The 13,344-nt window shown below is 32.6% G+C and overlaps 1 protein-coding gene across 12 annotated transcripts in view; it reads left to right on the forward strand.

Moving 5' to 3' along the window:
- Window positions 1-13,344, forward strand: part of CDC42BPA (CDC42 binding protein kinase alpha) — a 347,959-nt gene that overhangs the window by 308,371 nt on the left and 26,244 nt on the right. For all 12 annotated transcript variants that reach the window (XM_031967004.1, XM_031967009.1, XM_031967005.1 and 9 more), the window contains 2 exons: window positions 4,199-4,322; window positions 5,674-5,791. In XM_031967004.1, the coding sequence (XP_031822864.1) occupies window positions 4,199-4,322; window positions 5,674-5,791 (242 nt within the window). The remainder of the gene's footprint in view (window positions 1-4,198; window positions 4,323-5,673; window positions 5,792-13,344) is intronic.

The following is a 13,344-nucleotide window of genomic DNA, read 5'->3' on the forward strand; positions in this document are numbered from 1 at the left end:
AATACCTATAGAAAAATAATCTCTCTTTGTAACTTTGACTTTTGTGATTGGATACTATGCCATACCTAGAATCAGCTGATAACCATGAGATAAAAAAGTAGCGTGAAGTAAATGTTATCAATGGTAGGGAGAGAAAAAAAACGATAATAGCTTTCTTCAAGTTTTTGAACGACTACCGTCCAAGAAAGGTATTAGATTTATTTATTTGGCCTCAAAATGAGAACTGGGAGCAAAATATGAAAGTTACTGAGAGACAGAGTCAGCCCAAGCTCTTTGAAAGCTGGGAGATTTTCATTTTTTGTCTTTCTTCACCATTTAGCACAGTAATTGGCACATTAGCTAACTAAATATCCACTTATTGAACATCTCCAAGAAGAGGCTTGGGATGATGAACAAAAATTTTTGGTTAGGAACAAGGGCAAACTAAAGGGTCTCTTGTTTTCCATGATTCTATGGAGCTATTGTAATAGTTTTGTTTATTTTTTTTTAATGGCCAGATGCGGTGGTTTTCTGGAGGCAGCCTTAGTCTCAGTTGAAATAAATAATTACTCCAAAATGCAGCCAGCTGGTAAAAAATGCAAACGTTTATTTCTCCTTCCAAAATAGCCCGGTTAGTTGAGGCCTAGCTCTCTGCTTGAGCTCTCGCAGCTTTGTCCTTGGCTTCTGCCTCTGCTTTCTTCAGCCTCCAGCCAGCACCAAGGTAGAAGATACGATGAATCTCTCTTGCCTCGAAGATAGGGCTTGTAGGCTTTCTTCCAGAGTGCTCTGTCTCCTAAGTCCCACAAGAAGAAACTGACACAAGCTCCAAGAGCTCCCTATATATGTGATCTCTCAAAGATTAACTCCGCCTTCTGGAGGGAGAGGGATTCTGGATTTTCTCTCAGAGTGCAAAACCCTAACCCTGAACTCTCCCAAACGTGTGAATTCCATTGAGTACTTAGATACTTATGAGCTCTGTAAAGGTGTGAACACAAGCATTGTTCTATCAGTTCCACTTAGTACCTTGTTTCAAGTTCTGGCCCAAAATATCTCTTTCTAAGATCAAATCAATCATACTGAACCATGCCAAACAAGATAACTATAGTCTCTATCAACTCCAATGTCTTAACACTTTGTGAAGATTCCAACAGCCAGAACTTAATGGACTTTCCAAAGGGTCTATTTTATTACTTATTCTTTGTCATATCGTATATGACATGATTCTATCATAAAAGCCCTCTGATTCCTAAATTCCCAAAGAAAAAATATTAAATCATCTATGTAGAGCCAGAAGATTATGTTGAATGGAAATTTATGATTTGATAAGATAAACTAATCCTAGGAATTCATTTCAAATCACAGATTTATTTCTGGAAAATACAATAAAATTAATATAATTCTCTATTCTGAAAATGAAGAAGCTGAGGGTTGACGAAACAATATGGCTTACCCGGAGTTTCACAGATGGTGTTTAAACTAGGAATGGAATTCACATTCCCTAAACAGACTCATTGCTTTTCCTATTATAATCATTGCCTTCCTGCTAAAACACCACATAGACATGTATAACTAGGGGACAATTGCTCATCTCATCATCAGCAATTGAAAGCAACAAGGACTACTGAACAAAATATATAATTACCTTCTATTTAAAGAAAACACCAAAATGCAAGAAAACAGAAGAGAAATTCAGTGGATAGTGTCAATACTAAACTACCAAAGTTAAATTATGTAATCTTTATTGCTCTTTAGAATTGGTAATCAAAATTGGGTAAAGAATAGTATTTTTAAATCAGTTATAAATCATGTTATTAGACAGTTTTGCTGAACTGTTTTCAGTGAGTGATTTGAGAGTTTGGATATCTATTGGAAGTTGTTGGTTGTGTCAAAATATAGTATATCAGTACAAAATTACATTAATGTGCATGAAAATTATTCAAACTTAAAGAAAAGCATATTGCCTAAATTATTGGTCATTTTATTTTTCACAACAGACTTGGGCCATTCAGTTAGACATTCTAGTCACTACTTTTACCATTTTAAAAAAATGTCCAGGAGACAATGCAAGCAATACCAATGGTTGAGTTATAAATTATTCATTTGTTGTTTCAAGTACAAATTTCCGTAAAAACAGTGCCCAATGAGAAAATTCATAGAAAAACCATTTTATCCATAAACACTAATTGTAATGATGTTAATAATAATACTATTTCTAGCATTGAGTTGAGTTGTTTTTTCAATCAAGTTTGACTTTTTGTGACCTCTTTTGAGAGTTGTTTGAGAGTTTGTTTGTTTCTGGCAAAGATATTTAAAGTTATTTTTCAGCTCATTTGATAGATGAGGAAACAGGCAAATAAGAGTTAAGTCATTTGCCTAGGGTCATATAACCAGTCAGTGTCTGAGGCTGAATGTGAACTCAGTTCTTGCTGACTTCAGACCTAGTAACCTATCCACTGTGCCACTTAGTTTAGCTGTAATACAGATAAAATAGATTTAGGGAACTATCCTAGGTATACCTAGGAATGATAGAGAGGTAAATCTGGCCAAGGAATTGATTGCCATTTTAAAGGAATTCATAAATTTAGAATCTGGAAGTCAGACATTTTCATGACCACTTTTACCAAATGAAGCTCTTTCTATGTTCTAACCTAAAATCACAGTTACATGTCTTTATCAACATATTTGTCAGATATTGTTCTTTATTATACCCACAACTTCTCTGACATCTGACCCTTCTTTTCTCACACAGACACCATTTTAGTTCAGGGTTTCAACACTTCTCACCTAAATTATAGCAGTTGTCTTCTTAAAAAGAAGGCTTTAGGACCCAACCCAAGAAAAGTATCCCTTTTCATTAAAAATGAAATACCCTCTTTACTTCCTATTTAAAGTAAGGAAGAGGAACTCCATTAATTCCTCAAGAGGAATGGTCCAAGGGAGTATGATTCAATGGGATGATATTCTAGTTTCTTTACTTAGCTGAATGTTAACCTAAACCATATTTTTAACTATTGTTGGTTTTCTTCTTGGGGATTCTTATGTTACCTGAAATAATGCTTATTTCATTATTATCATATTATTAATGAATATTTATCATTATTATCATTATTAAAGAACATTAGTGGTGATGCCATTTTAGATATTTCTGTACAAGCTAGAAATGCATATTAATGTTATATTAAATAGCATTGTTTCTAGCAGATTTGAGCTCAGTTTTTTATTCAGTAACACACAGGCATTTAAAATCTAATCAAGGAATTTATAATCTATCCCTGCACCTCATTTTTATTATATTAATTTCTTGGGGCATATTTCATTCTTTGTTTCATATCTTGCCTTCCCAACAAGATTGTAAGAGCTTTGAAAAACAAATTATACTAATTGATCTAAATTGATAAAAATTATTATTTTATATACTATTACTTTAAAGCAGAACTTTACTCCTATTATTAAAACTGATTTTGAAATGTACACTAACTACTTACTCTATGTCCATAATATATACTTGGATAGGATGAGATTTCATATGCATGAGTTGAAAATTACAAATTCTGCCACCAAGCCAATATAATACTCTATTATTATTTAAATATTAGAGAATGGTTTCATTTTGAAAATCATTTATCTTTCTTAATATTTCTTCTTTATAATATTTTGAAAGTTATATATAATTTGTTAGTAGCTGTTTTATATCATTTGAATATCATCATAAGGGCATCTTGATTCCTCAGCATAACTTCTAGAAGTGGTTCAGCTCTGTCATGAATACTTCACGTTTCATAAATGTCATTATTCCTAGTTTGTTTATTTTATTGTTTTTAATGGTAGTTTTATTATAGCACAGCTTATGGCATAGAGCAGTGAATCAAATACTAAACTTGGAGTAAGGAAAACCTAGGTTTGAATCCCCTCTTTGACACTTCTTGGCGGAGTCAACATAGGCAAATCACCTGACCTCTCTGAGTCTGTTTTCTCATCTGAAAAATGAATATAATACATGGAGCACTCATTTTACAGGAATATAATAAAGCTCAAATCAGACAGTGTCTGCAAAGTGCTTTGTAAACCTTAAAACACCATATATAAATAGCAGTTATGATGATGATGTTGATTTTGAAGTTAATGAATAAAAGATATTAGCAGATTATAAAGTACTGTTGTTGAATTTTCCCCTCAAGTTATTTGCTAATTAAATTCAGACTCATTTTATTTTTAATAGAGGGGGATGAGCTAGTAGTCCCTGAAACATCAGATAATAGTCGGAAACAAATGGTTCGAAACATCAATAATAAACGACGTTATTCCTTCAGAGTCCCAGAAGAGGAAAGGATGCAACAGAGGAGGTCGGTATTTAACTTATATTTGTCTTCTGTCCATGCCTGTAGACCCTGAAGGACCATTTGTTTGGTGACAGTGCTGTATTCTTTGTGTGAAAGCAAAAGTCAGTCTCTGAAACTCTGTCAGACACCTGTGTGTGTGTCAGTTCGGCAATGTGTTTTATCTTGTCTGTATAATTTGAACTAATCCTTCTGTGGTTGTAAAGATGCACTGGATTCAAGGATATTATTTGGACTTCTTAATAAATGTGTGCAATAGCTGTAATTTGGAATGCATGCCTCCACAAATTGGGTACAATATAGTACATATGTGTGTATATATTCTAAACTGTACATATGAAGAGCTCTAATAAACATTTTATAAAATAAGAAATGACACTAAATGTAAATATGGATTAAATACTTTTAGACTCCGGTTCTGCTTTCCTTATTTAAGGGTATACTCTTGTACAATCTGTGAATTTACTATAAGATTTTTCATTAATGGTGTGTTACCTGGCTAACAATTTTGCTGGAATTTCCACAAATGTATAGGCAAAAGGCAGGTAATGATTCCACTTATATAGAGAAATATCTCAAATGTTATAATTTTTAAAGATAAACAATAAAACAATCCAGAATTGTCTGGGGCAGAGATTTTTTTTTAATGTCTTTGATTGCATGAGGTCCTGTTTTCCACCAGAAATTGAGTTATTTAAAATTCCTCTTAAAAAGTGAATATCTTTCTTCTCTACTCACTAAGTTTCCATTGAAGAGATCCTAAATCCTTTTCTATAGTTTCTGTATTGCATTTAGAAAAGCATCAACTATGATAAAAAAGCAGAAATGTTAACTTTTAATTCTAAATATCAGGGTAAATTGGGGAGGGGTATTTTATTTACTTTGATGTTGTTAATCTTATTGAATGCCTAAATGATAACTTCCAAAACACTGGTAAGGTAATTCTAATTCCAAACATGAACAGTAGTACAGTATTCTTCTAATTATATTTTTTTCTGTCCTTTGGCTTCTCCACCTTCGAAGAAGAACCAGGTCACCATTGCATCCCCCTTCTGCATCTTTTCTTGAATGTGATCTCAACTCACTCTGACTGTTAATTCTCTGCCTCAGTCATGATTTGGAATTTTTATGGGTGCATTTATTGGCTTGCAAGACAGAACTTTCCCTCTTCCCTTTCTGCAAGTTTGAGGCTGACATAGAAGAACAACTGCACTAAAGGGTTATCCTTCTTATTAACATGAGCAATTTCTTAGATGGTTTCAGATTTGTCTTCTAAAAACAGAAAATGTACTTATTTCTTTAAATGTCCAGTTTAACTTATAGAAAGAGTGTCTAAATTAGGCATTTTCTCTTACAGGGAGATGCTACGAGATCCAGAAATGCGAAATAAATTAATTTCTAACCCAACTAATTTTAACCACATAGCACACATGGGTCCAGGAGATGGAATACAAATCCTGAAAGACTTGCCCATGGTAAGAAAAAGGAAGAATAAGTAAGACTCAAGTGAGTTTGCAAATTAAAAGAAAAAATAAGAAATTGATTTTAGAACTGTCTTGGTAGAATGGTTTTACCTAAATAAATTTTAATACAAGTAAATACACTTGGCAAGATAGATTTAAATGTGTGGTTCTGCTATAGTTGAAAACAAAATATATGACAAAATTTTCATTTGGTTTCTAGTTTGGAGCTGTTTTTGACTTGAGAGAATCCTCTCCTAGGGCATGCTGTAAGCTGAGAATCTACATCATATTACATAGCCAAAGTCGATATTTAGTTGCTAAACTATTCTGAGTATCAAACTAAATGATCACCAAAATTAAATGTGGAAGTTGGGCTCTTAACCTAAGTCAGGGAATCAAGTTATCTAGGTGGTAATTAATGACTAAATGAAATCTTTTCCCCTGTCAGTTTATTGGTCAAAGACTACATTAAAAACACTTAACTTTAACAAAAATTGGCATTTTAAAAATTAATTTAGGATAGAGAAAACCATGATGAATTTAAAATCCAGATTACTAGATTCCAATCCCACTTTGCAATTTAGTATCAGTAGTACAGTGGGCAAGTCCCTTTGCTCGTTCCTCTGTAAAATGTGATAATGAAATTTGCACTTCCCATCTTGAAATGTTGTTGTCCTGTCTGTTCTCCATGCTTAAAACACTCTTGTACCACTCCTCTCATTATTGACCACCCTGGCCTCCTTTTAGTCTCAAATAAATCCTTCTATAAAAAGCCTCCACCAACCCCTCTAATTTTAGAACTTTCCTCTGTTTGTTGTCTCCTATTTATTATATGTGTGATATACATGTATGTGTGCACATGTGTTTTATATGTATATAAATACATGTACATGTATATATTTATTTACATATTATTTTCCCATTGGATTATAAGCAGCTTAAAAGGACTTTTTCTGACCTCTTTTTGTATCCTTAGCATTTAAAAGTTCAGTATATGACATGCAATGGGGCCATGTAGTAAGTGCTCAATTAGTCAATTAACTGATCAATCAATTAGTTGATTAATTGATTGACAAATTAATTTAAGAAAATCAAATTAAAAGTGAGTGAATTTTCAATTCATATTCCATAGGTTTCATATCTTGATGAATATTAATTTTTAGCTGAACTTTTTGAAATTTAGTTAACAGATATTTATTGCACACTTATGTGCAGACCATAGTACTAGGCTTTAAACTTGGCATATAAGACATAATGAGTGCTTGCTGAAGGATATAAAATATAATTAGAGACACTTAAGAATAATTATATCAGCATATGCAAAAAAACCTACTTTATCATAATTATTTTAGGGGTGGGAGACACACCTGTAATTTCATTGATATAGGGAACTCTCAATGAAGAAACTAGCCTCACTTCTCGGATTGGATTCAAGACAGTGGAGTAAAGAAGCACTCAGTAAAGCTCTCCCAACATTCCCCTCCAAGCAACTTTAACACCTCAAACTGAATTCTGAAGTGGCTGAGCCAATGAAAGGTCAGAGGGCAACATTTTTTCACTTCAAGACAATTTAGGAATTAAGAAAGACAGATATATGATATGGTGGTGGAGGTTAGCCCATAGCCCAAGGATATGAAATACCAGTGGTGGGACTAGGTACAGGTGGTGGCAACAGAAGCAGCAGCAGCTTCAGTAGTTTTCAAGCCAGTGATGGAAAGGGGATCTGGCAGGATTCAGAAAAGGATTAGAGGGTACACCTGTGCTAGCATTGTACGGAGGATCAGGCATTGTTTGACAACTCCTTTGCCTCTGCCCACTTCTGACTCACAGTTCAAGGACAGAGAGGAGGAGCACTTTAGTCAAGAGGGAGTGGAAACCCTGAAGGTCAGTGTCACTTCTAGCCCAAAGGAATCAGGAATTCTGAAGAACAATATCATTTCTGATGCAAGGAAGGAGAGTTCTGAGAAGCTGAGTTAATTGCTATACCAAGGGATCAGTAGTCCATGGCTAACGATCAGAGGGCAGACTTAAAAAGCAATGCTCACACCTCTCCCTAGATCACACCACTTGAGTAGCACTAAAAACTTCTAAACCCCCAGAATTAACTCTAAAAATAGTAGTGCAAAAAAGCTTGATGCTTGAGACAGAGCCCTGCTGCCTACCACCCAAGGACAAAGCCTAATATTAACACAAAGTTCCAAATCAAGAAATAGAATGGAAAAATGAACAAGTAACAAGAAAAAAGGAATATGACCATAAAAAATTACTATGGTGACAGGGAAAAGGAAGACACAAATTAAAAGGAGAATGAAATCAAACAGCTACAAGGAAAACTTCAAAGGAAAAATGTGAATTGGATGTAAGCTCAATAAGAATTCCCTCAAAAAGTATAAAATTATTTTCTAAATCACCTAAAAGTACTAGAAGAAAAATTAGGTAAAGAAATTAAAGCAATAAAAGAACATTATGGAATAGCAATTAACATCTTAATAAAATATGCATTAAAATGCTGAAGAAAATAACACTTTAAAAATAAATAGCCAAATGGAAGAAGTCAAAAATACACTGATGAAAATAACTCCTTAAACATTATAACTGAGCAAATGGAAGGTGGTGACTCCAAGAAACATAAAGGGTTGAACCTAACATCAGAAAGACTTATCTTCCTGTGTTCAAATTTGGCCTCAAAAACTGACTTATATGACCTTGGACAAGTTATTTTAATCCTATTGTTCTTAGTTTCTTCATCTGTAAAAATAAGCTGGAAAAAGAAATGGCAAACCACTTCAATATCTTTTATAAGAAAACTCCCATTTGTGTCACAAAGAGTTATATGTGACTAAACAGAATTTAATAATTATTGGATTATCTGAAAGCCATGAACAAAGAAAGAGTCTGTATATCATATTTCAAGAAATTGTCAAGGCAAACTGCTCCAGTGTCCTAGAACCAGAGAGTAAAAGAAAAATGGAAAGATTCTACCAATCACCTGAAAGAAATCCCAAAATGAAAACTCCCAGAAATATTACAGCCAAATTGCTGAGTTCCCAGTTCAAAGAGAAAATATTTCAGTCAGCCTGAAAGAAACCCTTCAAATACAATGAAATCATGGTCAGGATGCCATAAGATTTAGCAACCAAATTAGAGGTATAGGAAACTTAGCATATGATGTTCCAGAAGGCAAAAGAGCTGGATTACCTACCTAGCAAAATTGAATATAATCCTGCAAGGAGAAAAAAAATGGATATTAATTGAAAATTTTTCTGGTGAAAAGAAATTTTGACTTTCAAATAAAGGACTTAAGAGAAGGTAAACATGAGAAAAACCATAAGGAACTCAATAAGATTATAAACTGTTTAACTTTCTATGTGAGAAGGTGGTAAATGTATTTTCTAAGAACTTCTTATTGTTATTAGGGCAGTTAGAAAGATTCTACCTAGAAAAAGGGTGCAATTGGTTATGTTGATTATGTTGGAGCAACTTAAAAGAAATGGAGAGGCAAGAAAGAGGAGAAGGGGAAAGGTGAGGAAAAATAGGGAAAATTTTCTCAAAAAAAAAAAAAAAAGGCATACAAGAAAGAATTACTACTGTGGACAGGAAGATGGTGGGGGCAGGGCAGGCAGTTCTTGAACCTTACTCAAAAATAAATTAACTCAAAAAGAGAATATACACAAATTCACAAATATCTGTATTATATGTGTGTGTATATACGTATACATATATATATTAATATAACTTATATATACATACACATTATATATATACATATATATATATATATTTTTATATAACACATTATACGTGCATATACACATACATATACACAATTGGTGATAGAAATCTATCTTATCCAGCAGGGAAGTAAGAGGGGAAAGGGATAAGAAAAATGAGGTGTGATAAAAATGAAGGGCAGATTAGAGAAGGCAGTAGCCAGAAACAAAACAGACTTCAAAGGAGGGACCAGATTAAAAAGAAAGAAGAACAAACAAGAAAGTAGGATAAAAGGAAATACACAATTAGTAATCATAACTGAATATGAATGAGATGAATTCACTCATGGGGCAGCTGGGTGGCTCAGTGGATAGAGCACTAGCCCTGAAGTCAGGAGGACCAGAATTCAAATCTAGCCTCAGATTCTTAACTCTTCTCAGCTGTGTGACCCTGGGCAAGTCACTTAACCCCAATTGCCTCAGCTAAAAAAAAAAAAAGCATTCGTAAAATGGAAGCAGATGGCATAATGGATTAGAAACACACTTGAAATTAGGTTTCAAAAGTTAAAATAACAGGCTGAGACAAAATCTATTATGAAATTTTAAAAAGGCAGGGGTAGCAGTCATGATCTCAGATGAAGTAAAAATAAACCTAATTAAAAGGTATAAGAACAGAAATTACATCTTACTAAAAGAAACTATATATGTACCAAATGGCATTTTTGTTGTTAAGTTTCATTTCTGAGTCTTTGTTGACCCCATTGGACCAAATGGCAAATTCTTAAAGGGAAAGTTAAATGAATTACATGAGGAAATCAATAATAAAATTATACTATTGGAGGACCTCAATTTTCTTCTCTCCAAGTTAGATAAATTTAACCGTGAAAGCAGTGAACAGAATCTTAGAAAAACTAGATATGATAGACCTCTGGAGAAAATAGAATAGGAATAGGAAAAAAAAGATTCTTTTTTCCCCAGTGGTACATGGTACATACACAAAAATTGACCATGTATTAGGCATAAAAACTTCACAACCATATGCAGAAAAAGTAGAAATATTAAATATACTCTCTTCAGATCATAATGCCACAAAAATTATATTTCATAAATGGCCATCAAAGTAAAGATTAAAAACTAAATAGAAACTAAATGTAATCCTAAAGAGTGAGTGGTTAAAAGAACAAATCATATAAATAGTCAAACATTTCATTAAAATGTTTTAATTTATTTATTTTTCCCTCATGTAACTTAGTAATGTAATACATTTATCTTCCTTAAAATTCAGTTTATTAAAGTTGGCCCTTAGTTCTAACCTGTCATTTTAGGGGAGTAAAGGTAGAGTTATCCTATTTCACCATCCATTTTGTTAGTTATCCCTCCCAGCGAGCAGTAGTTGCTGCAGTGCTATGTTTTGTACTTCTCCCTTGCTCTCAAAAAAAACAAAAAAAAAAACTTCAAAATATTGATCAGATCAAAACATTGACAAAGATTTTTAAAGTATCCATTTTGCCTGTGAAATAGAGGTAAGTCCATGTATGGCTACACGTTGACTACAGTAAGACAACTTACCAAAATTTTCAGGATACACAAAAACTGGGAACTGGTTTTATGAAAATAAACAAGTAGTTAATTTTATTTTTTTTAAAGAAGAAAAGTAAATCACTGGTATGAAAAAAAAGTGGATATACCACCAATGAAGAAGAAATTAAAGCAATTATTAGGAATTATTTTGCTCAACTAGTTAGACCAATAAAATTGACAGTCTAAGTGAAATTGATTACTATTTACAAGATTATAAATCCCCCAATTAACAGAAAAGGAAATTGGATACCATATTTAAGAAAAAGAAATTGAACATATAATCAATGAACTTGTATATAAAAATTCCCAGGACCAGATGAATTCATAAGTGAATTGTACCAAATATTTGGGAACAATTAATCTCAATACTATATAAACAAACTTTTTAATATAAATAATGAAATAATCTTATAAAATTTCTTTTATTATAAAAATATAGCTTTGATATCTCAATGAAGAAAAGCAAAAACAGAGAAAGAAAACTATAGATCAATTTCCTTAATGAGTATCAGTGTAAAAATTTTTAATAAAATACTAGCAAGGTGATTATACCATTGTATCACAAAGATCATATATTATTGCCAGATGGGATTTATACCAGGAATACAGGGCTGGTTCAATATTAGGAAAACTATAAACATAATTGATCATTTGATTAACAATAAAAATAAAAATCATAGAGTTGTATCAGTAGGTTCAGAAAAAGCCTTTGGCAAAATACATTATTTATTCCTGTTTAAAAAAAACACTAGAAAGCATAGAAATCCATGAAATCTTTCTTAAAATAATGAATAGTATTGATTTAAAATCAAGAACAAGCATTACCTATAACAAAGACAAACTTGAAGCTTTCCCAATAGGGTCAGGAGTGAAGCAAGTTTGTCTGTCATCACTATTCAATATCATGGTAGTAGTAAGTCAAGAAAAAAAAAATTGAAAGAATTAGAGTATGCAATGAGGAAACAAAACTATCACTCTTTGCAGATGATATATTGGCATACTTAAAGAATCCTAGAAAAATAATTTTTAAAATAGTTGAAACAATTATCAACTTCAGCAAAGTTGCAGGATACAAAATAAGGCCACATAAATCATCAGTATTTCTGTCTATTACCAATAAAGTCCAGCAGCAAGAGATATAAAGAGAAATTCCATTTAAAATAATTGCAGATGGGACAGCTAGATTGTCCAGTGATTAGAACACTGACCTTGAAATCAAAAGGACCCCAGTTCAAATTCAGTATCAGGCACTTTAACACCAGTTGTGTGACCCTGGGCAAATCACTTAACACCCCCTCCCCCATTGCCCAAAAACAAAAACAAGTAGGCAAATTTTAAAAAAGAATGAAGTAATTGCAGACAATATAAAATATTTGGGAGTTTACCTGCTGAGATAAACCCAAGGATTATATGAACATAATAAATACTTTTTATATAAAGAGATTTAAACAATTGGAGAAATAATAATTATTCATAGGGAGGCTAAGCAAATATAATAAAAATTACAATTCTACCTGAAAGATAAGGTCAAAATGGATAAATGATTTAGACATAAAGGGTCATATTAATAAATTGGGAGACCATGAGAAAATGTATCTTTCAGATCTACGGGAAGAGTTTATGACCAAAGATAGAGGGAATTTGGGGGAAGTAAGATAGGTAAGTGTGATTAAAGTAAATAGATAAGTGTGATTAAAGTGAGTAAGTGAAATTTAAAAGTTTTTATATTAAAAAAATACAAATACATCCCAAAGTAGAAAGAAAACAGGAAACTGAGAAAGGGTGAGTTTTACAGCACATTTCTTTGATAAAGGCTTCATTTTTCAAATATGTAAAGAACTAAGTAAAATTTATAAGAATATGCATCATTCCTTAGTTGATAAATGATTAAGATATTTCAACAGGCAGGTTTCAGAATCATGAAAAAATGTCCTAAGTCATTACTGATTAGAGAAGTGCAAATTAAAAAAATTCTAAGATACCATCTCACACCAATCTGATTAGCTAACATGACAGAAAAGGTAAATAATAAATGCTGAGGAGGGGATATGGAAGAATTGGGACAGTAATGCATCATTAGTAAAGTTTTTAAGTAGTCCAACTTTTCTGAAGAACAATTTTGAACTCTACCCAGAAGGCTATAAAACTGTGCACACTCTTTGATCCAGCAATACCACTATTAGATCTAGAGATCAAAGATAAGGGAATAAGACCTATTTGTTTGTGTGTACACACACACACACACACACACACATACACATCAGCTTTATAAGT

Source organism: Sarcophilus harrisii, chromosome 4 (genome assembly GCF_902635505.1).
Source record: "Sarcophilus harrisii chromosome 4, mSarHar1.11, whole genome shotgun sequence".
Classification (NCBI taxonomy): Eukaryota; Metazoa; Chordata; class Mammalia; order Dasyuromorphia; family Dasyuridae; genus Sarcophilus; species Sarcophilus harrisii.